The sequence below is a fragment of the Schistosoma haematobium genome, chromosome 3, assembly GCF_000699445.3.
Source record: "Schistosoma haematobium chromosome 3, whole genome shotgun sequence".
NCBI lineage: Eukaryota > Metazoa > Platyhelminthes > Trematoda > Strigeidida > Schistosomatidae > Schistosoma > Schistosoma haematobium.
In genome coordinates this window covers 36,075,621-36,102,582 of record NC_067198.1, presented here as the reverse complement: position 1 = coordinate 36,102,582, position 26,962 = coordinate 36,075,621, and the positions used below count along the sequence as shown (strand labels likewise).

The 26,962-nt window shown below is 30.4% G+C and overlaps 1 protein-coding gene across 1 annotated transcript; it reads left to right on the top strand.

The window, feature by feature from the left end:
* The first annotated feature begins 1,209 nt into the window (after positions 1-1,209).
* MS3_00005663 (uncharacterized protein) lies at positions 1,210-25,808 on the top strand. Its single transcript, XM_012944252.3, has 2 exons — positions 1,210-1,604; positions 23,383-25,808. The coding sequence occupies exon 2, from the start codon at positions 23,433-23,435 to the stop codon at positions 25,044-25,046; it is 1,614 nt and encodes a 537-aa protein (XP_012799706.1). The 5' UTR covers positions 1,210-1,604; positions 23,383-23,432; the 3' UTR covers positions 25,047-25,808.
* The last annotated feature ends 1,154 nt before the right edge of the window (positions 25,809-26,962 follow it).

Here is a 26,962-nt window from a genome sequence, read left to right as displayed (position 1 = left end):
GCTACAAATAATCCAAGGCATGGATTCGCATTTAAATTTGCGATCACTAATTTCGCTTTGTGAAGAAGGATTTCATGTTCTCAATCTGTCTGCCCAATAATATACAGGAGAGAACTTGTTTTGATCTAGGTTAAGGCCTTTACACGATAAGTTAACTCGTTCAATCTCGAGTCTAGAAATGTGTGAGTTCGAAATTAAACTAACCGGGTTTGGTAAGAGACGAAAACTATTATGTTACCCTATTGGTTGACAAACGAGGTAGATAACGAGTCAACTGGAATATCACTTGATATATTCTGTATTCAGATTAACGTAAAGGATGTAGGAATAATTAGATGACTATACGACCAAAACTCAAAAAACCAGTTAGAAAAACATAATAATGTCCAAACTAAGCATTAGTGTAGAAAAACGGAGTACAAAAGGTTTTCAATGGTGATCTAGCTTAAATCGTTACATGAATTCAACAATTAAACTTACTACAATCTTTACAGATCCCTATTCTGTCAGATTACAATAGCATTAGAATAGAAAAGGGTAGATATTGATTAAATAGAAATACACAATAAATATTTATGTATACAAAATCTTCAATGAATCCATTAGAAAGTTTTGTTACTAATTAAAAAGTAAAAAAAAGAAACGTAATAAGAATTTGCAGCAATTACACAAAGAAAATACTTTTTTTAAAATACAAACCTATTGAATACAAAAGTTTCTATTATTAATAGTGCATAATAAATTTTATTGTCTGATAGTTTAATTATAATATATCTAATTACTATTTATATTAACTTAGACTATGATACCAGTGAAAACAATGAAATAATACAGTTTTGTATATTTATGGAATGTTTTAGTGGTACAATGTGAATACACACAACAACCAAAAACAAAAACAACAACAACAATAACCAATCAGATTTATGATGAAAAGATGAGTTCGATATACAAACATAAAAATGATTTAATATGTAATTTAGAGTTCTCAAGGTTACAAGAACCTACGCATAGTATCTACATTGAAATATTAGAAAATAATTTAGGATAATTATAATGTTAAGTATATGAAATTATTAGTTGAGTTGTTATGATTATTTCTATTTGATGAAATGGTAAAAATGATTATGTTTATGATCAGACAGGTTGGTAAATGTCTTTAGATAAGTTTTATTTATGATTCTCAGATTCATACAACATACATACATACATACATACATACATACATACATACATACATACATATACACATCTATACATGTATGATACACACAAATATATACATAACAACGAAAGGTGTGATCATATATAACCATATTGATTTTACTAACATATGAATCCATTGTGAAACAACGGTAATGACTGATTAAATAAATGTGATCGTGATCTTAATGCCAATTAATTTGAATATATATATATACATTACCATTACCATTACTATTACTATTAATAATAATAAAGATAAATAATAGTTCAGGGAAAATAATTTCTACTCATAAATAAGATTAGAAACAATTTAATCGATACAAATCAAGTTCTTTAAGTAGAATCATAATCTCTATGTACAATAAATTACATTAAATCAGTGTCCATTCATTCAATTGGTAAGTTCGATTTACCTGTTTGATTTTAATTAAGTTTTTTTTGTTTTTTATTTTTTAAAAAGAAAAAAAACTTTGAAAAATAAAAAAAAATTGATCATTTTAAAGAGAAAAAGAAAGAGTTATTGATTAAGCATGTTTTATTAAACTCACTTGGTATTGTTTGCTTAAATCTTCCTATTGAGGTTTAATATTGTAAATGATCAGTTTGTTATTGGGATATATGTGTACTGTACGTATTGCCTCGATAAAGTGTTAATTTTACAAAGATGATAAGTAAAAAATGGATAATGGTAAGCAGTGGAATCTAGAACATGCATTTTGATCTATTTGAGACTTGCAACTTAGAGTTGATGTTCACTCTAAGACTCGAACTCAGTACCGTTCAATTCAAAGAAGGTTATATTGAATCTTTGTCATTTTGTTTCTTAAGTTGTTCAGTGTTTCTTTAGCTTCAGTTTCATCTTGGCTACAACTAGTTATTGAAGTTGAGAAAATGAGTAATCTCAATAACAAAATAAAACTTTACTTAAGTAAGATATTTTTAAGACTAACTATAGAACTTTACTAAGATATGTACAGAGTTCTAGATAATGTGAAGTCATAAGAACATCATCAGTAAAACTAAAGTATTTTCGGTATGATCTTAATATTTTAACTTGTGTTTTGCTAATGAGAAGGTAACAGACATGAATGAATAAATTATAATGTGAAATTAAAGAATTTAGATAGGACATATTGTTTTTACATGATTAATGAAATTGTTCTTCTTAAAAAGTTACTTATGGGTTACTTCACGTCATAGTCTAGAGTTAAGATTGGGATTCATAGTTAGTTTATGTATACCATAATACTAAAGCTAGTCTAATCAGTATTCAGGTTTTGAACCAAGTTTTACAGTAAGTCTACACGTACCTCAATTCTAAATTTAACTCGGAACTTTAAGTTCAAATCATGAATCCTAAAGTCTAAATCATAATTCTAACCATAATCTCAAATATCTAATGATGTTTTCCTAATTAAGTTAATCATAATAAGGTCAATGGTCAACACCTTTGTCGGATAGATTTGCTGCCAGCACTTAACTAATGAATTAGCGTTTAGTGATATACATTTCTGACTTCAGACAATTCGTAAAAAAGTACGATGATTACCAAGTGTTTTCGGTGATGATTATCTCTTTCTCGACATGGATGATTTACACTACTCATGATATCCCTTATAAATTGGAATCCTATACCATGATATAATAGTAGGTATGTGCTGTCTGATTTTAATGAATAGCTTTGATTATGTCAATACATAACAAATATAATCTTTAAATTAAAAACTAATTTTCACCCTGAACTATATCTCACATCATGTTTGACAGATTTACTATTTGAGATTTTGATTCTTAGAAAACAACAATTTCAGCCCAGAAAGTCGATTTGTCTTCTTTTCCTAACTTTTATATACAATTAAAATTAGCTAAATTATGTCGCAATGTAGTGAACGAGAACACAAGTGGGGAAAATCGAATGTATCTGAACACAAACTTACAGAACATCTTACTAAAATCCGATAATCATATAGTAAATACTGTCAATCATTATCTCAAAATTGACTGTTCCTTCTGCAAAATGTCAATCAATCGTCTCAGACTTCATTGTTCCTTTTCCACACCAATCATTCTCCGTTTTCGTTCTCTTTCCTTAGATCATCTTAACCATCTGCCACCAGACATTTCACTTTTTATCGATGATACATACTACTTTTATCTGTCGACGTCAGTAGCACACACCACAACGGCTCATTACATTAAAATAAATAAACTCCGTTTTGTGATATCAGTATGATAACTGATTGTTGTAACTGTAATGTAACATTGATTAAGAAATCTATGGAATATATGTGGTACATACAATCAATCCTAGAAAAAAGTCATTGCGTTGATAACAGTGGAGTTTGAATCATAAATATTTTGTATGGGTTTTATAACACGAATGCATTATATCATTGATATGTAGATGGTCAATAATTGATATGACTTAAGGCGACGTGACTTGAAATCGATTGTATTAGGACAAATATGTTCTATCTCTTATTGTCGTTCAAATTTTTTGGTATTGCCAGTTGGATTTTCTCCTTTCTATCTCTATTTTCTAATTTATTGAATTCTCACTTTGGGGTTGTGGAGATTGTTGAATTTCATTAAAATCATGAACCGATCAATGTTAAACCACCTTTGGATACTTGGAAGCATTGAACGGCTGAGGAACTTTACTCTGCACCTTTCGATTAAAACGCTACACGTCATCCGATTTAACTAGGACGAAATACTTATCCTGGATTTTGTTGATAGCCAACATCCATCTTTGCCTAGAGTACTTGTGAAATACTGGCAGTATCGAGGTGATCTGCACAGAATGGATGTATGCCAAAATAGACTGGTTAATTACAGTCCTAAATATCACTGGGGAGGTCCAAACAACTAACACATCCGAATTCAAATCCCACTAATAATTATGGAAACTGAATTCATTTTTTGTCTTTCTATTAACTAATAAATATGGTGAAACTACAATCATCGAACGACCTTTGAGTGATGCTTAGGTGACTATGAGAATATTCACATACTTACCAGGGTCAAAAATGGTTGTAAATTAGTGTGCGTAATCAGTACTACAAATGAGAGTTAGAAGTTAGATTTAGAAATTAGAGTAAGTTTTTTCACCATGAACTGAAATCAGCTCCAACGTCAAAATACTATATCACCATATGGGCAAGTGAATTTCGCTTCAAAAGTCAAGATTTACTATCTTAAATCTCACAATCTCGTCCATAAATATATTATTGACTTGATTTCGTTATTTTTATTTCAAATTTCATTCTATAGTTTCTTGTTTATCCTTTTATTTCTCAACATGATACTGTGTTGTTTAAAGATTACAAAACTTAAACAAAAGTGATAATCATAGCAAAAGTAGTTGTAGAAATTCGTTCTTCTACAGGTCATCTATACAATTATTAAACTGTATCTATATTTGAAGCTCAGGATAAATGAAAGGAAGTATTGTTACGAGTGAGAACACAGATGGGGGACGACCGATTTTTGATGTTTGGTAAAATGTAAAATCCATACTTTCAATACTTCATTTGCAAAATGTTTCTTTATTTCCATATCAATTACACTCTGTTCCTCTTCTTCCCTCTTCGATTTTCTCAACATTCTGTTGTCAGGCATTCTATGTATGATTGGTGTTATATACTATTTATGCCAACATTAGTAGCACACACGACAGTTTTACTTCTACTACTGTCTTATTTTGAAGTTATTGAGTACATGAGTGTTTTATTTAATGTACAGAGAATATTCTAGTGTGATACACGTTTATGACAGCTGAATAATACATTACATCATACACATGTAATAAGTCGTCCATCATATAATGTTTAAACTGTTTAACTTAAATATCCATTATTTTAACAATAATCAGTATATGATCTTTAAATAACAATGGAAATATGTTACATAATAACTAATCATGCAATCGAATATGTGATTGTTGAAAGATTATTGAAATCTGTTAAACAAATAGTACAATGTACCTACTGAGTTCTGTCATCATAAAACTATCATAGATTGTTTTGATGAGTAAATATTTGTACGAATTTCTCAGGTTATTCCTAAGAAAGAATAGTGATTATAAAGGATGAGTTTATTTATTGATAAGATATATATGACGAAATGTTGGAGGAGCTAATTTTTTAGTGATGGTGTTGTGAAGATTGTGGAGTGAAGTAGTTTACATCAGGGATTAATCATCCTAGTCTTCAGTAGTTTTCTAACTAAGATCAGGCAGTGATGTAATCTAAAGGAATCAGTGATATCTAAAAACTCTACTATATATAATAATCATGTGCTCATTAGTAACTGATTTTTAGAATTCATTGCTTGACTTTTAATACAAAGCCATGATCGTCGCTGTTTAGATATATTAGTTGTGAGACATTGGATAATGATTATGTATTATGGTGAATCAATTGAACAAACGTAAACAACTGGATGCCAGGTTAGTAGTCTAAAGGTCAAGGACTAATCGTAAAATCCAAAGATGCTAGGTTCAATTCTTGGTGGGTTTATAGATGATCACATCTAATGTGTCCCACATCAGGAAGAAAAACAGTTGTCCAAAGCCTTCTGGTTTTCAATACTGCTCTAAGTGATATTAGCCTATAATAAATATCACACGCGCACATTAATGATTTACTTTTTTCATACAAATACAAGTTTCAGTGTGAATAAACCAGATAAACTTTAGTGGTCTCTGCTAATTTAACCACTTATTTACTTCGATATATACGAAACTAAACTCTCTGTTTACTTATATTGATTACATCGAACCTCTCAAATGTTTAAGTTAACTACTTTCCACCTATGTAAATCTTACAGTTAAACTATCTGTTATAGGTTTTTTCAAACTGAATAATCATGAATAAGTACAGTACTTGTTCATGTACTGTCTATTCTATAAGGTTTACGAATGACTGCTGTTCTTAACAAAATTTCCTTTATTTCTATTGCTTAGAAAAATAATGTACAAGAAATATATCAACATTCAAGCATCATTTGTAATGATAGATGTAGAAAATAGTTGTCTTATTTAACCGGACAGAAAACTTTAACGATTGAATATGGGTGAACATTACTGAATGTAAATGGCACTTTTTGAATAAAGAATATTTTGAATACTTACAATTTGAATACGTGTTATAGAGATATTTGCTTTACTACTACATAATTAGTGCTGAGAACATTTTACTGTACTCATATTTATAGTAGTGACAAAAGTTATTCTTTTTATTGTTGTTATCTGTCTAATTATGTACCTAATTAACTCAATTACCTGGTGATAAATTGGTTTTGTTGGAGTTTTGTTCTCTAAGCTGGATGGTTTGGTCATGAAATTTATATCATTCTTCTGAACGACATTATCAGCACAAACGTCAGGTAGAAGTGTAGTGTTCAAATTTCACAGCTTGTCCTGTAGACCTCAATGTTGAATGGTTCTTGTTGACTTTAAACCTTGTCATTGTTTACTTCTTTATTTTGGTAACCCATATATGGAGAACTTTGAACACTTTACTTCTACTTGAAGTTTAATGTCGTTCAAAAAAACAATTAAAGCTCCATAACCAAACCATTCAACTCAGAGAACAAAATTCCATCAAAATCATCCACTTGATCTACAAATCTTCTCCACCATGGCAAATTAATTTCTAATGTAGATAGATATTCAATCTTAAATGCTTTGATTTAGATATTTCCGTTAATCTTTAAAGACAGTACAAAACTGCTAAACATATACATATAATAACCAAACTAAATTATAATATCAACGATAGAAATTGATGAATCGTGTGATAAAACATGATTTAATATAAACTCATTTAGATAAGTTTTTGTTTTACTAAAATATAGAAAGTATATAGATGTATTCACATTCTAACGAATCATTGTTCATATATATACAAGTATATTGTGCATAGTAAATATAGTTTGTCTTTTTCTTCTTTTTTTCTCTTTTCTTTTTTCCTTATGCAATAAGATCACATTTTTTATTTAAAATTAATTTAAAATTAAACAAAAATAATGAGTATTACATGTGATTTAATTGAATTGTATAGTTGCTTCCTAGTAACTGAAATTATCAAAAAATAAAAAAAAAGAATTAGTATCAGAAGGGGTTTTGTGGATATTATAGTCATTTTAACTGTTGAGATCATGATTCAGTTGAAGCTAGAGCACTATGGAAAACTTGAAAGCACTGAACAGCTGTTTCGTCCTACTGTAGGATTCCTTAGTAGTAGTTGTTATTATTGGTTTATAATATTGTTTGTTACTGAACTTATCAACAATATTAACATTGGGGTAGTAATATAAAGAGCCATTTATTCATCGCATGGAGTCTACTGATTATTTATTATTAAAAATTAATTGCACTATTTCATGTGGGATTATTTCAATCATAAATGATATTATTAATCAACTTATTGGAAAATGTATATATGTTGAGTAGACATATTATTTTTAGTAAACAATGCAATTGCTTGAAGTTAGACATTTACACCGTTGGATGCCGGTTCAGTAGTTCGGAGATTAAGCGTTCGTGCGCGGGACCGATAGGTCCTGGATTCAAGTCGTGCATGCGGGATCGTGGATGCGTACTGCTGAGAAGTCCCATATTAGGGTGAAACGGCCGTCCAGTACCTCTAAGTTTCTCATGGTGGTCTAGATTCAATTGACCCATGAATTCAATCATTGAAATACAATTATGTTTTAATAAATTCTTTTAACTCTTCTTAGATTTCACAGCGTATATTCATATAAATATATAAACTGGATAAAATGTTTGTAAGAAAATAAGTATCTTTACAACAGTAAAAATCCTACCATTTATCAAGTGTGAATGTTTCTTTTGTTAAGCTATTTGTGTGAACGAATTCTATCACAATCACTTCTCATTTTGTCAAAAAAATGTTACAAGAGCAGGACCTCAATAGGTTGGAATGGTTTGTATCTGCTAAAATAACGCTAGTCAATTGTTTGGAGTATTCTGAATATTTGTTCACAATTGTACTAAGTATAACATCAAAAGATTCATTATTTCTTCTACTAGTAACCTTCATTACTCTACAAAACACAGCGCAATCTTTTCTCACAAGGTAAGGAAAGAATTACTGGAAGCAGTATATACTTATAAGTAATTTACAAAACAGAAAAGTGTCGAGTAATGTTGAAAACATATAACCTCTCTTTATATCGTAAAGTAGAAGATAAACTCCCTTCGACAATGACGACATATGGGAAAACCAGGAGGGGTCGAAAATAAAACCTACACCAAGATAAATGACATTTCAAATCGTTTTCACTATAGTAGAGTACAAATGTTATGTGATTCTAGCAGGCTATTTACTTGCTTTTCATCGAGATTAGACCATCTTTCAATGTACGCTAGAAACTCATTCATTTCAAGGGAGGTTTGTAGAGGTAAAAATAGGCGTGCATACAGTAAGATCGTCAGCAAAATTATAAAAAGTTTTTTTACAGAAGATGGCATGCAAAGTAAAGAAGAAAATCATAGGTCTTACTAACGACACGTCTAAATTGTCTTTCTAGCCGGTTCTTGTATACTCAAAATCTCGTACACACCAACTGAAATATTATACAGAATGCCCAAATTCCGAGTAAAAGCCTGACTTCAAGGATAGTTTATATACATATAAACGAGGACATTTATAGAATCATGAATGTCCTTGAGATCTTGAAAACTTCTTGAACCAAACTAAATGCAGTAGCAGTACGGGTAAATATCCTACCCAAGGCGTGGTACGTGATTTTCTATTTCCTAGATGTTTCTGAAAAGTGTTCATCGTCGATTGGATGAAACGTTTCCTGGCGTATCTTGATCTCTAGGGTCTTTGATGAGGGACGTTTCCGGGACTCCTCTAAAAAGAAATGAATAAGAAAATTGAAGCTTTTTGATACACAACAACTTTGGATAATAGTGGTAAACAAAATTTATGAAAATTCAAGTTGAAGAGGTGAATAAAAGCAACCAAACTAGTGAATATTTTTCGAAAAATCGTCTGTCTTTAATGGATTTTGTTGAATAGTTTTGTCAATATTTATAACCTTATCCAGCTAGTAAATTTCATTATAATCACTTTTCGATACATCTGCGAATTGACTCATTTTACTGTCAGATTTTATGTACCACTAGCTACTTGAAAGTCGATGAGGACTGTGAACAGTTGGCTATTTAACCGATAAATGTCCACTAATAAAATTGCCTTTAAATTATACAACATGACCAAAGCATTTGTTTAAATTTAGTTTCTTCTTTTTTGACGACTGGTTTTGAAGGGAATTTTCCAAAGTTCTAGTAATAAGTTATGATCTCTATGATTCAACCATCTATTGTCTGAGACGCTTAGCAGCGATGACATTAAATTGTTGTTGTGATATATTGTTAATCGACTGACGTTGGACTAAGTAGCTCATTCAGTTCTAATTTAGAGCTTCAAAGGACTTGAATATTTTGGGCTCGATTCCAGGTCGAACTAGGGAAAAACTTAAAATGTAAAATTGTGATCAATGTGATATGAAGTATTTTGAGTAATTTGATGTAATGAAGTGAAAATGATTCACAGTGTCATATAATCAAAATAAAACCAGTTACAGAGTACTGATGGAAGGATTGCACCTCTCAATTTTTTAGTTATCAAACTAATGTGTAACTGTCCGCAGTTTTAGTAAGCTAACTTAGTTTTGTAAGGAATCGAAGAGGTTTTTGAATGATAATTAGACGTATATACCAGTTAAAGTATTCTTACATTCCACTACTGTTTTCTTATGTTAGGGATGATCAAAGATAATTAAATCATTTTCTGTCCAAGAAACATGAAATTCTATCATTAACAATATAAAACTACAATGTGTATCTTACGATGAAAAATCATCTGTCTGGTCATTAAATCACCCAAGAATAATAAATCATCCACAGATGTAGTTAGGGCATAGATTTTACTAAATGCTGTATTTCATATTGGTGAATGAAATGAGGCATTATCTCTGTTTATTATTTAATAGTTCCCAGTTAAATTATAAATTGTTAAGAAATATCAGTGTTAGTTATAAAAATGTACATTGATTTCGTTTAACTGGCATCAGTTATTGTTTCCGTGTGAAAAAACCTTACTTATGAAATGAATTTCTAAGTTGAAAGACAATAAATTCACTTATAACTAATGTCACAAGATAATACAATTTTTTTTAAATTCACGATAAAAGTCATTTGTAATTGAGGGATCACCAATATCACGTTTGTTACGTTCTTTAATATTTATCAATTTGTAGTGTGACAGCTGGTCTAAGTGTCTTGAATTCGCTTGCAGTATATTATGATGTTAGATGATTAAAGATAGTCGATAGGAAACTCTAGAATTCTAGATATACTTTATCTAATAATAGCCTAACTAGCTCATTACAAACAATCTGATTTATCATGAAACATCACGTTGCTAATAACTGCAAGTACGATTTGGTGCTGAGCACCAAGTAACACGAAATCTAATACCTAACACGGTTTCCTTTAGACTTTCTCTAACCACCTTAATCCTAATAAATATTGTTTATTAGTATTTTGACAAAAAACAAATTTCGATAGAACAATGAGAAGACGGAGTTGATCTGAAAAATGTGATGTATTTGCGCTATACATTTCGAACAATCTGGTCACACATATACTTGTCAAGGCATTTTTATATGAAAATTAATAAAGGTCAAACAAATAAAAGCACATTTTTCAGATCAACTCCGTCTTCTCATTGTTCTATCGAAATTTATAAACGGGACTAATTGCTTTAAAAAACAAATTAAATAAACACTGTTTTAGAGCATGACAACTTCTGATGTCATTGAATTCTCATCAAAATTTTAGTAGTATATTTAACATAAATTAGATATGTTGATAATTTTTGTTGCCAGTTCATATTACTTTGGTTACAATAGTAAGTTTAGCTATTCACTCATTCTTATTTGATATTTCTTAACATTTAATACTTACATTTAAAGTACAGATTAAAAAGACCCAGTATCATTCAATTGTACTCTAATTTATATATATTAGTCCTTGACAAAAGTCACTTATAATTTTATTCAGAATTCTATGAACTAAACAAATATCGATTTTTCTCTCTCGTATCATTTAATGAATTGGATATTGATCGTAAAATTTAAAATGTTTTATATAAAGTTGATCAATATTTCACAATTCTATCAATCAAAATTTATTGATTTGTATTGTTTTTTAGTGTTTTTTTTCAGTTATCTACTTTTACATAAATAATAGATATAGTATAGTGTGATGTAGTGGTGATTACTAAAATGTATCTTAATAAAGACGTCATTTTTTGAGGTACATCATCACATGATGATTTATTACCCTAAACGTCAATGTTTTATTTAGTTGAATTTATTAATTCATAGTGTGCTATTAGTACTAAACCCATATTCAAACAAACAAACAAAGAAGAATAAGAAGTCAATCAGCTGACATTATTCACAACATTTTCAATGTTTTATAAGTGCATTGTATCCAGTGCTCCAAGTTTTGGTTTTATTCATTTATTCATTTAGTAAATAAATTTTACATAATATCAGAATGGATTTTGTGGAGATTTTTAGAAATTTCACTAGTTTAAATCATGAGTCAATTGAAGTTAGACCACCATGGAAAACCTGGAAGCACTGGACGGCTGTTGGTTTGATTAGACATTAACACCGTTGGATGCCGACTCAGTGGTCTAATGGTTAAGGGCTCGCTTGCGAGACTGATAGCTCCTGGGTTCGAATCTTGCGGCGGGCGGGATCGTGGATGAGCATTGTTGAGGAGTCCCATAGTGGGACGAAACGGGCGTCTAGTGTTCTATCACTTTTTTATGTCAGTCAAAGAAACAATCAAAGTCTTAGAACACTGGATAGTTGTATCCTACTAGCAAATACCTGTGAAGAGATGTCATTTAATCATCTTTCAATCATTTTCGGAAAAAATAGATAATATTTAGTCCTGAAACAAATATCTAGTTGATCTCCAAATCATCAATTCCTTTCACACTCTAAATATACACTGATAAATGGTAATTTTAAGATTATTTTTATTATATTGTATTCAGTGAAATAAAATTTTGAAGTGAGCACTTAAGTATTTTACTGTTATCATTTGTAGAAACTTTAGTTGGAGAATTATTTTATCCCTCGATAGGTATGGATTTCAATTATATGGATGAGAAGCTTTACATCGTCTAGGTTTCATTATTTTTGTCAATAATTTTTAATTCTGCCGAACCAAAAGTAACCTTGATAACTTTTCCTAATTTCACATTAACCTACTGACTTTTTCGATTTTATTCAATTCATTAGTCTCGTCTTTAGATTTATGATCTTTGTTAAATGTTCCAAAGCCATAGTTGTTGTATTTATACACCGAGCTGTTGTATTACTGTAGTGAATGAGAACACAAATGTGAACAACCAAATATATTTCGACATAACATTACAGAATATATCAGTAAAATCTAAAAACCATACAGTAAATACTTCATTTGCAAAATAACCATCAATTGTCTCAGACTTTGTTGTTCCTTCGTTCTTATACCAAACACTCTCTGTTCTCGTTCTCTTCTCTTCGATTTTCTCAACCATCTGACGCTAGGCATTCCACATTTGAAGGGTAATACATACTATTTATATCTATCGACATCAGTAGCACACATCACATTACTAGCTTGACTATTTGAAATATCAATCTTTCCTTGAATTAATGTCTTTTCTCTGTGATCACCTGATGAATGATTATTATTGAACGGTTTTGGAGATTAGTTGTTGAGCTCTATATATAAGTGTACATAGTACTTGTATTGAAATACATCTTTATTCACTCCTTGGAATAATCATAATCTATGCCAATATATAACAGTTTAGTAGAAAATCACATCTGTTGATTAACGTTTACAAACTTATATCATCACTTACATTATTCTGTAAATATCAAAGTATGAAACATTTTCGTTTATCTGTAGATGTGATTCTTCATTCCTAGTTATAGGATTTAAATGGCCAACTTCTAGGTTCAGTAATCACTGATATCCATGAATTAACACATCTGCGTTCGTTTAAATTGATATCATGAGTGGATCGATGTTGCACCACCATTGAAAACCTGGAAGCAATTGACGACCGTACCGTCGAAGTATGTGACTTCTCAGAAGTACACATTCACGATCCCGCACGCAGGACTCGAACCTACGACCTTCGGTCTCGTGCGTGAACGTTTAACCTGTAGCCAGTGTCCAATAGTGTTTATGTCTAACTTCAACCAATCCACGATATTGCGCGACCGTCTATCATCGTCTTTAGTGAGCAACTGCCTCACACCACACACGGTTAAACTCCATTGGCCACGGACTCTCACTAGAACTCCTACATGAGAGATCGTGAATTCACATTGCTGAGAAGTCTTATGCTAAGACGAGACGGCCGTTAAGTGCTTCCAGGTTTTTCAATGATGTTCTAACATTGATCCATTCATGATATCAACTTAATTTCAACAATTTCCACAACATTATACTGATAATTAACATCTGCTATAGTTAATAAAACACTATCAAAATTAACATTCAACTAATCTAAATCAAATCATTTCCATCATTTCAAATTAACCGGAGTTTTTTAAATATTTTTACATTAATAATTGATTTAAATAAAAATAATATATTTGTAATATCCCAATGAGTAGAAAACTGGATTTTCTGACGTTTCGTGACTTAGTGTAAGTCACTTCTTCAGAGAATATATAACCAAATTTCAATTAATCCAAGTTTAAATTGTACTATTTAAACTTGGATTAATTGAAATTTGGTTATATATTCTCTGAAGAAGTGACTTACACTAAGTCACGAAACGTCAGAAAATCCAGTTTTCTACTCATTGGGATATTACAAATATATTATTTTTATTTATAACAATCAACCCAATGCTCAATTTATTCGAAATTACCAAATCAAATCTTGGTAATGACACCTTAATAATTGATTGATTCAATTTATTTCTTGTAAGTTACTATTGACTTAAGAATATTCGCACAATCTATTCACTTTAATATTATTTTGTTTCTAGTCAAAGCAACACAAATTACGCACATATTTATAAGATCAAAGTGAATAATTGTTATTTTATCATAAATACTGTTAATTTCAACACTTACATAAATACTGTGAAATGTGTACCTACTAAGATTTTTCCATTATTTGGTGTATAGATCAAATAGAAAATATAATCATTTTAAGAATTGGAACCCTTGCTACGTGTGTGTGTGTGTCCTATCACAATTTTACACGTTACAACAAGCTACTTTAAAAAGCTAAATACTTTGTGAAAAGAATGTATGTATTATGAGCAGACAGGAAATGAATCAATAAAAAGGTGAAAATATGTTCAGTGTTCACGAAAATAAAGCAAATAGTTAATACCTGATGATGATGATGATATTATCAAATTTTGAACGCGTACTATTGAAGCTTTTTAGTTCGTGTGTTCGATCAGAGTTAGTCGTAATTCTCTCCACTTAGGTATGTAAATTGATGTTATGCATTACTCTGTCTAACAGTTATATGTAAGATATTTTTAAATAATCTACTCACTTAACCGTTGATATTGAGAATTTCGTTAGACAATTTCTCAGTATGGATAAACGTACGTATTAATTATATCGATCTATTCATCATCACAACTTACTGGTTACTATCTGTAATCTTGATATCTGGTTTCATGATTTTTTACTGATTGCTTCCTTTTCATTTCATACTGAACAAGTTATCCTTTATTATCTTATATTTTAACTAAATGACTAAATTAATAACTTCTCCGATAGTATATAATTAAGATAGAACAGATTAATATCAATTATTGATGAATTAGTATGTAACAAAAGTTGAAACCCTAAAGAAACAATTCAACAAGACTGCATAATCAACTGATAATCTCTCAACAACAAAACTCATAAGTACAAGTTTTCAAGTCATGTCAAAATCATTTTTCTCAATAATCATCCAATAAATAATTGTCTTGATATTTACATGGGAATAGATTAATTCACACTTTTGAATTGGACAATTATTCCATTAAGGAATATATAACTTATACAATTAATAATTACAGAGGATGATGATCTATTTACTTTTCCAAAAATATCATTTAACTGATCTGTTGATGGAACAATTACAAAATTTATTTCTTATTCATTTTGAACACAGTCATTAAATAATTATAATAAACCTCTAAACAGTTCTTTGTAAAATAATGAAAATTCCCATGTTGGCAATTGGTCAAAAATTTGATTTCAATTAGTTTTTGATCATGACTCTACATTAATATGTATGTCAGCATAGGGTTGTGGAGATTGTTGAGTTGTAATTAAGATCATGAACCGATCAATACTGGATCACCATTGAAAACCTGGGTTTATACTTACCTACTTATTTACGCCTGTTACCCCTCGTAAAGGGAGCATATTCCTCCCATCAGCTTTCTTCATCCAACTCCATCATGGGCATCTTTTCCAGTTGCTTCCAGTTACTATTCATTCTTTTGATACCTGCTTCCAATTCTCGACGCAATGTGTTTTTTGGTCTTCCTCATTTCCTTTTCCCTTTAGGATTCCATGTTAGAGCTTGCTTAGTGATGAAGTTTGGTGATTTCCTCAATATGTGTTCTATTCACTTCTGACGTTTTTTCCCAAATTCCTCTTCATCTTGAAGCTGATATGTTCTCTCCCACTGTAGGCTGTTGCTGATAACATCCGGTCAACGGATATTCAGTATCTTACTTAGACAATTGTTTGTGAATACTTGTATATTTTTGATGACAATTGTGGTATTTTTCATAGTTTCAGTTCCGTACCCTAGAACTGTTTTGACTCTCGTATTGAAGATTCTGAATTTGATGTTGGCTTGCATATAGATGTGTTGAATTCCATATGTTCTTCAATTGTAGGAATGCTGAATTTTTTTTACCAATCCTCGCCTATTTGTCTCCATAAGATCTTCCACATTCATCAATGATGCTGTCCAGGTACATGAAAGTTAACATAGTAGGCTGTTGCTGCTAAATTTGTAGATATTTCTTTTGAATTTCGTACTACACGTCTCTAACCAGAATTACATAAAAAACAATTAAGTACCAACACTGCAAATTTTATTTATACTGTTTTTCCATTGAAGATAATTTCGTTCAAAATACCTAAATAACCATTTGTTGAATAGTTAATCAAAAGTTATCTGACTAGTTACAATCCTTTTGATTGAGATCATGAACGGATTGATGTTAGACCACCACCTTTTGAAAACCTAGAAGCGCTGAACGGCCGTTTCGTCCTATTATGGGACTCCTCAGTAGTGCGCATCCACGATCTCGCTCGCGGGGTTCGAACCCGGGGCCTTCGGTCTCGCGCGCGAACGCTTAGTCTACTGGACCACTGAGCAGGCATCCAATGGTTACAATCTTCCTGATTTCTTTCATTATTCCTCTTTCATAACATATACATTCAGTTTGAACAAACATAAAAAACTGATCATCCGGTATATACAACAAAAATCATTGTATGTATACACCTAACGCATAATTCATAGGGTCTACATAAAATTCAAATTATTTTGAACTTTGGAAACCGATCCACATTTCTATTGATCATCATAATTATCGTACATACTTTATTGTTTACATTATTCTCTTATTTTATTTCTTTCTTATTTTTATAACCAAAAAAAAAAACACAACAACAACAACCTATTCTATAATATTGTGTAAAGTTTATTAATTTTTTTCTTTTTCTAAATAAGTAATTCATGCGAAATTTATCGTTTTAAATAAATAATATTTTTAAAAAAATTTAAAAAAAAAAGCGGAACAATTCAAGCATGCACGCACGCATGCACGCACGCACTCAGGCACGTACGCACATTCCATTGATGATTGAATCTGAAAGGCGAAAAAAAGTTTAGAAAAAAAATGTTATGATTTTTTTTTAGAGATTGTTTTGTAAATAAAACGAATTGACGAATGGATGTTACTCATTTGGTAGAAATATTAAAATAAGTAGATATTTCAGTAATACATACAATAGATGTGTCCATATATGAATGTATGTAATGTTTTGTATCTATGTATAGATATGAATGTATCCATTGTATTTCTTTGGTCATTTTATTTAGTACTAGTATATAAATGTTAAGAAGTTTACTTTAGAAATTTATAAATGTGTGGGTACTTTTTAAAAAAATGATTTAACATTATATCTAGTCACTTATTCAAAATGAACATAACATATACAATAATCTGAACTATGTTTTTACGGAATTTATTAAGGATCGATATTAGTTGATATGGGAGATATCAATGGGAAACAAGGATCATTGAACAACTGTTTTATTCTAATATCGGAACCGTCTGTAGTACTTATCAATAGCCCTATGATTGATTGAATTCATTGTTTATTGTTAGTTTCAATTATTCATTTTCTAATTCACCTACTTCAGTTTGGATATTTGAACAGTTTCACTTGGATTCATACTCAACATATAGCTCGAAGGCAAGTATACGAATCTGTAGTTTATAACGAGTTAACAATATTAGCAATAATTCATTTATATTGGTTGCTTGAATGTTTTGGCATATGTATATCCTGTGTGGATTGCTCCGATATCGTCATTAACTCACAGGGATTAGAAGCAAAGATAGAAAGTGGCTCGCAGTGTAAATCAGTCCTGCGTTCGAGTTCTGACGTGGGAAGCAACTCTGGAGAGGAAGTAAATTCAGCTTAGACATTCCACATAGGATAAAACGCGTGTCTGGATTCCACTGCTACTCGCCATTCATCTCTCTTTATAATAATAATAATATCTTATTCCACTTAGTAGTACTTTGTTACTTACAAACATTAAAAAAATCTTACAACGTATTCGGCTGTTTAATACTGGGAGCTTCAAGTAGGAACATAACATCTATTAGAATATTCTCTTCATTATCTCCTTTTTTGAAAAAGCTATAGATGAATCTCTTGCTATTCTTGCACTATATATATATATGATAGATGAAAGAAATTGTTGCAAGACCTAAACTGGTTTCAAACGTTCATTAATAAAATTCAATGATAGACATTGACTAGTAAAAATCTTTTATTAAATATATGATGTAATAATTACAATTTGAATATATAAGTTAAATAAAAATTGTGTTTTTTTTCTGTAGAGTTGCTAGGGAAAAGTTTTTACTTAGCATAACTGAAAAAATATTTGACTTGATCATTTCACATAAATTCAGTGTTGAGCAGATTATTTATTAAGAGCAGTCATGAATTCAGTTATTATTACGTAATGAAGTCTTTATTATTTAACTATTTTTTATAGTGTATTCTAAATTTCTCCTACTAAGAGTTTCGTGTTTGAGAGACAGTAAATTATGAAGTTACTTGACATGTTCTTTAGTGAACAGAACACGGGTGGGACAACCAAATTATATTTAGCACAAAATCACAGAGTTACTTGGTAAAATAGAAAAACCATACTATAATACTTAATTTGCAAAATATTCAATAGTCTCGAAATTTGTTGTCCTTGTATTTCCATACTAATTGCTCTCCATTCACGCTCTCCCTTTCCTGATGTTCCCCAGACATTACATTCCTGACTCGTGTCATATACTACTTATATCAATATAAGTAGTACGTACCACAGATTCATTGACAATTTAATAGAATCAACCATATTTATCTTTTTATATTCAATTGAGATTCATTGAATAACTAATGATGTCTTTAAATTAATTTTTGATATTTGTTTAAATCAGTGAACTTGTCAGTTGTGGGAAATTTTAATTATAGCATAACGTTTAAGGTTAGAATTTGGGATAAGTCATGTTGAATGTATTTATGCATTATGAAGATACAGATTATTTATTTCTTCTAAACTTGTCTTTTCGCTATGTATTTAATAATTATTTTATTATACTTTAATTTATAGCAACTATTCTACAATCCATTTCGATTATGGTTAATTTTGGTTAAGCCATTTTATTAACTTATTTAACAGACAATGTTATTTGAACAATAACAATTCGTTGATTACTTTGTACCGTTATGATCACTAGATCAGATGGTAGACTCGAGGTAAAATGTTGATCGCTTAAATATTAATCGATGATTCATCCTCCTCCCTATATATTATTATTAGTCCTTGCTTTGTCTTGCTTCAACGTTATCCAATTTGCTATAAATTTGCCTATTTAATTGCTCGTATATTCTTATTCGTCTCTCCGCTTCAAATACGCTTGATGTGCTTATAGATTAGTGATCTGCACTATTCGCTAATAACTTGTAGTTGCCACTTCTTATTGCCTTCTGATATTAAACTATTTAATGGAAGAATTATAAATTCAATACAAAAGTTCTTAAGACAAAAGGATAGTTTAAATGAATGAACCCATGACAATATAAATTATCCTACTTAACAACACATTTTCTAGCTAGTTATCATATAATCTAATCTAGATATCATTCAGTATAATATTTCTAACATGTTCACTGTGACATAATAATCACTATATATTATTTTCGGAAATTTCATACTCTTGCCTCATTTTATGTTACTTTAAAAACAATAATTCTACAAGCTATAATTCAACTTAATAATTTTTATGAGACAAATCAACTCTATAACAGTAAGCAGTTTACATCACTTGTAATAAGTTTATTTTTCCTAATGGTAATTCATTTTAAGGTAAATAATCTAAATAGTTGAGGTCATGAGTCAATTGAAGCTACACCGCCATGCAAAACCTGAAAGAACTAGGCGGCCGTTTCGTCCTATCATGGGATTCCTCAGCAGTGCGCATCCACGATCGCGCAATGAAGGATTCGGATCCATGACCTATCAGTCTCGATCGCGAGCGTTTAACCACTAGACCACTGAGCAAGTAACCAAAGGTGTTAATGTCTAACTCCAACCAATCCACGAAATTGAGCCACCGTACACTACTGTCTTCAGTGAGTTACGATCTCACAACAGACCTGGTTGAACTCGACTGGTCACGACTTCTCACTAGAACTCCAGGAAATACCTCTTGAAGTCAGTCACTAGTGAGCAGATGATTGTTATCAGAAGGGGTTTTATGAAGATTGTAGTAATTTTAATGACGTTTTTCTACATAGGTAATGTTAATGCAACAGTGATTACTTTTACTCTAGAAATTATTGTTCTCTTCTTAAAATCACACTTATATTCCTGCTTACAAGTATTTGAATGAAGCTCATTTGATCTGTTTGATTACATTAAATTTTCCTTGTATTAATTATATATCCTCAGTTACATTAAAATCTCGGTACAAAAACACAAAAACATCCAACTAGTGTTACTTTGAAAGCTATTCCTTTAAAAGAAATACATGAACATAAATTAATTTTGTAGATTCCGTAACATGTTTCTCTAATTTGATTTAAGTAGTTGGTTAGTAGTAGTGGTATCAGTGTTATCAACAAACTTTTACACTGAATACTTGACTTATAACGCAAGATATTAACTTGTATTTCTCATTAAAATAATAAAAATAAATAATGATTTGTTTTATTATCTTAAAAATTATTAAAATATGTTTGTTATTTGTTTAAAATTGTATCATATAAAACATCTTTAAAGAGGAAATACCATGTACAACTATTACATAAACAAATCAATGATAAATGTCATGGTGAATAGTTTACAATGTTTCTGTGGTACGGATCGTTATAAGTATGTACATCATAAAAACCAATTAAGTTTTATCACATCCCTAGACTTTTGAAAAAGAAAACAGTAAAATAATAATAATAATAATCGCTGAAATATTTACAGTGAATTAAGTGTCAGTGTAAATTTTCGAGGAAGGGTGAGTTAACACCCTGAAGTAGATGAATATCAATAGGCAAAGAAAAAGCTGAAATCAATTGTAGTTCCTATGACAGTAAAAAAGCATTACATAACTTTCTGTCTATGTTGTATTAATCGGTCTGTAGATTTCTGCTAACAGATACAACTTGAATAAGTTATTCTGCTATCAACTAAAAAAAAACAACTTTTAATTAAAAAATATCGATACTAGAAGAATTGATTGATTATCTTTTAAAACGTGGCATTTTTTATAACTTGTGGCCTGTGTGCCCTGTTAATGTATACGTAATGATACCGCCATTTAGAGAGCAGTGACTTGTCGACCGGACCAATGACGCATATAACCCGTGAGAGCAGTCTAGAGTCCTTATTGGCCCTGCTTCCTGCCTAGCACAGCCAGTTAAGTTCAGAACACCAATTTCAGCCTCTGCAGTATGCATCATTTATTTCAAGCATACTGGGTTTATATACCAACCAGACAGACCATACCGTACCATAAAATATGAAACAACATTTGTACAAGTATTAGCCAAATGTGGCTCTGAGTGTGGGAGGTAGTAATTAATAGACAGGGCATAATTCAAGAATGGTAAATCGTATAGTAATAGTTCATAGGTCAAAATAAAGCTCATGATAAAAGGGACATGAGTGTGTATAGTTTAGTTATTTAACAATTATACGATAAAAATATACGTTTAGTATTGGTCCATAAATGGGTCCCAAAAGTTACCATTCACTATGCTTATCGGGACATAACAGTTTTTAACCTGATTTGAACTATAATATCAGCATTGAAATATATTCAAATAGAATAGTGAACGAATTGAAAACTCTCAGAATGATTAGATTTTGGCTTATATCCTGAATATGAAATATTTGCATAGTTATTTATCGCTTAACATATATCCTTCATTTAGTAGTACTTACCTCTTATAATTAAAAACAAAGAATATAAATGTAAATTTCAGAGGGGATGAAAAACAAAAATACAAAAAACAAGAACAGTTGTATATTCTTTGCATACTTACTTACTTACGCCTGTTACTCCTGGTGAAGGAGCATAGGCCGCTCACCAGCATTATCCATCCAACCCTGTCCAGGGCAATCCTTTCCAGCTCCTTCCAGTTGTTATTTATCCTTTACAAATCTGCTTCTATTTCACGACGTATTGTGTTCTTTGGCCTTCCTCTTTTCCACTTTCCTCCAGGATTCCAAGTTAGGGCTTGCTTCGTGATGCATACCATGTGTAAACATGTCTACTTGCAAAATTCAACATATCTTACAGGTTGATATAATTGAGTTGAATCTAATAACAAAAGATGAATCATGTTGTTATAGTTGACAAATATTTAAAATGAATAAGCTATTGAATTAAACAAAAACTAATTAATTAGTTCAGGCTCATCTAACTGATAAGTTTCAAATAGAACAAAAGGAAAATTCTGAATTCTATTCCTAACCATTACAGTTTTCTATAATCAAACATTTGACGATAAGTTTGTAATCTTTCAATAAGGTTTGAAATACAATGATGATTGATATTGTCGAAAATTTATTCATTCTTTATTTTGAATGTTAATTCTATGTTTCATTCTTTCGTGTTGTTTGCTTAATAAAAAATGCATATGTCTGTTTCTAAGCAAAGTGTGATAGTGGTTGACAATGAAATTCAAGAAACACATTTTGTCCTATTCGAAACTCGTTAGTTTGATGTGATTGTATTCTAGTATTGATGTTCACACTGATACTGTAACCAGGTGCCTCTTATGGATTCCATTGTTAGAAAATGGGAAGTTAGTTTTGAAGTACCTGGGAATTAATAGGAATATTGAGGTTGAGAAAAATAAACTAACGATGAGTACAGAAAAACAATAACAAGCAAAATCGTTTGTTAGGGCTTATTTGGCCAAGGAAGGCATAAGTGTGTTACAAATTTACCATGAATACAAAGACTTAAGTTGTTTGCTCGAATCTCTATAGCTTTCTGCTATTAGTAAGAAACGGAAGTGACAATGAAGAAAGACAAAGTGTATACGATCAGCAATTTGATTTGTATATTTCTATCTGGAACATGACGGCTATCGTTCAGGTGTGATAGAGCGGTTCTACGTATTTCTTTGATGATGATGCCTTTTCTCAATCATGAAGGGATTTGTTGTCTTTTATATATCTTGGATAAAAATACTTCAACAGGTGAGCATAAGCACACAGTTTTTATGAAAACACCTTTGTTTTATGTTTGTTATTTGTTCATTTTACAGTGATTATTCGATAAAAAAAGCCGTGAAAACACGAATCACAATACAATTCAATGGAAAGTCAAACGTTAACATCGGCAACTGTATCACGTTCAGAATCTGTAGGTTCATTACTAAATGAACGTAGTTACGACGCTGCACCACAGTCTCCATCTACTCTACGTTTAACATATAGTCCCAAATTAGAGTCAGATTTACCATATAGCAGTGATAACCAACATGATAAAAACCAAATTGTTACTGATAAATCAGAGAGAATCTTTCTTCTACCCGGTACTGAACAGATTGTGAAAGTTATTAAAAAATTTACTATTTCTGAAAATGGTAATAAGGAATATATTGAACGTGATAATGAAGAAGTTTTTTATAATATCAACAATGATGAAGATAATGAGCAGGATTTAAATGGTTTCAGAAAAAACCAGCATACTAATAAAACAGAACATAAATATTACAGAACAAATGTGCTGCATAAAAGGCAACGAGTATTACATCGTTCAAATCGTAGTCATCATGAACGTCATCATCATCGGCGTCATCAACGAAACCAATCTCATGATTATATTGATGGTCTTCAAAGTAGTGAACAATCTCAATCACCGGTGAGAAGAGAATCTGTAGAGAAATCAAAGTATACCAAATATAAAAAACCTGTTACATCAGTTCAAAGCTCAGTTACATATGATCCATACAATAATGAACAAAAACGTGTAATCAGTCGCTTAAATTTGATAGCACCTGGACCAGCTCAATCATCTGATTTAAATGAGAACGAGGTCATTTCAACTGATGGATTCCATGATACAAGTCATGATGTACAATCTTACTTGAATTCCCAAAATAGAAATGTTGGTTTATCAGAATTAAAGCAGAATCGATTGTTTTTACCCACTAAAACTAATAAGAAAAACCGTAATAAATATAAAAATCATTCACGACGAAATGAATATGAAAGTCACCACGAAAAGTCACATTCGTCATTGAATCGACTATGCTCACATACTCCATATAACTCTGGTGCTTGTCGAAAATGCAATGTTATATGTTCAAAATGTAATGAAAGTATTCATCATTTAAATCATTATAACAGTGATTCACGATCATTACACCGAGCTGATATGTATTGTGATCGAAGATTACGTGGAGTAAGTTGCTCATCATTAGATCATGAGTGTCAGTTAAATTCAAGTCGGAGATATAGATCATTAAGTGGTTCGAAAATGGTTATACCATCTGGCCACCATCATCATTATCAACCACATAGACATATATGTTGTGCTAAATCAATACCGTCTTTAAGTACATTAGATTTCTATGATACAAATTCTATTTATACACATAGCCTAGATTCTAATCGCCATATCAATTTTATAGAAATTGAATATATGCAAGTGGATAATGGTGATAATGATAATGAAAATCTACCTATAGGATTATCAAAAGAGAAATTAAATTGGATTACAAATTTAGCACGTGAATCATTAAATAAAACAAAAGATCTTGATTCATTGGCTAAACTAATGAAAGAAACATTAGATGAACATTTTGGTAAAATATGGCATTCCATTGTAGGCACTGAATCATATGGTAGTCATTTAGCTACATTACCTGGAACGTTAGTTAGTTTTAGAATAGATAAATGGGCTTTTTTACTTTGGCAAACATAATAGCGATTAAAATTGTACCAGTTCTTCTTTTTATTTATTTATTTTAAAACTAGTACTCCTAAATGTATTCATGACAAATCTGAACGTAAAACTTTACTTTTGTTGTTGTTGTTGTTGAAAAATCGAATACAATTCACCTTAGATACCATATGATTCTTCAAGTGTTTTTTTTTATTGTATTTGTCATCGAAATTATTATGTAATATCAATATTGTTTGAAATCATTTTATCAATATGACTATTAAAAATTTATAAAATCTATATCATTTCTTCTCATTTATATTGATGAGTAAAAATTTTCTTTTTGATTTTGATTTACTGAACATCAGCTGATTAATGTTAATCAATAATTTTTTTTGTTTGAAATTTACTAAACTACTAAAAAGGACAATAGTAGTCTATAGGTTTGTGTTAGACATGTATGTACACTAATATTTTTATTATTATGATGATGATGGTGATGATGATGGTAACAGATGACAAAGTACTGAGAGATTGTGAGTGGGTTTTTTTATTCCATTTGGGTATATCTACACTGTAGTGTTGATGAATGTACTTGAATTCAAACTTATTAGCTATTCCTTACTCATGTGTTTAAAAGAAAAGCAATCTTTTGAGTAGAACAATTTAATTCTTTCCATATTTTATGATTTCGATTGGTTCTCTTTTGTTTCATTTTATCATTGTAATATATATATTAATCAATTGATTGAATATATTAATCATTTTTTTTATATTTAGTAAATAAATTGTTGTTTTTTTGCTACACCATGGTAACTACTATTTGGAACTTCAATTCTTGGAAATCGGTCATAATTAGTATTCTATCTTCACAAGAAGAAAAAGATAGAATTAATTTTACAATATCTAATAAAACATCAAGAAAAACTTGATGTTCAATATATTCGTTATGAATGTGTAAACATCTATTAGATGGAGTATTGATCAACTATGTGAACTTCCACGTGATACCTATTCACAAAGACGAAAACAAAGTACATATTATTCTGGCTTTTGATTGTTATTTTGAAGTTGTTAATGAATATAGAGTAGTCATACACCATGAGTAGTAGATGAGAACACTGGGCTAATGAGAGATACAGTAATTAAGTGTTCTATTAGAGATGATATAATGTCCTGCTGTATGAAGTAGAATAAGTGAATTTTTCTTTCCTACCAGTAATATATGATTAAGTTAATAATCGATGCTGATTTTATAGAAATAATTGCATCTATTTGTAATTAAGATGCGAATAGCATGGTGAGTAAATAATCAACTAATTTATAGATAAAAACGAAAGAAAACACAAAAATTCATTATTTTACGAAAGTTTCGTCATAGATACATTGGTTAGGTTAGTCGACTGTATATATGAACAGAGGACCGTGATATGGTACCTTGCTGATCCAGGATGGTATAAAATTATAGGTTGTAGGACAGTGTCATCTCAATGACCTAAAAGGCTATAACTTTTAGCGTAATTAGACTGTCAGTGATAAACATCATTTGTGACGTAAACAACTACAATGAATATTTGTTCTGCGTTACTGTATGATGAACGTCAAAGCAGCTATTATTTTGAACAATGTGATCACATATATACTTATTAAGAACATTTATATATAAAAATAAAAGGTGAAGTTTACTAGAAATGAGGGGGGGGGTAACAGGAGACAGTAATAATACAGAAAATAATCTGAAAACAATTTGAAACCTCATCACTCAGGATTATATACTAATATTACCTGGGTTGGTTAAGGATGACAACAAACCATTTTTGAATACATAAAGGGGATTTGTATTTTTGTATGCCTAAAGCCTCAATAAACCATATTATACTCATTCCACACTTTTATTCAACACCACGAAAGTTGTTTTAATATCGATTTTGTGACCTGTATCAACTATGTGCTTA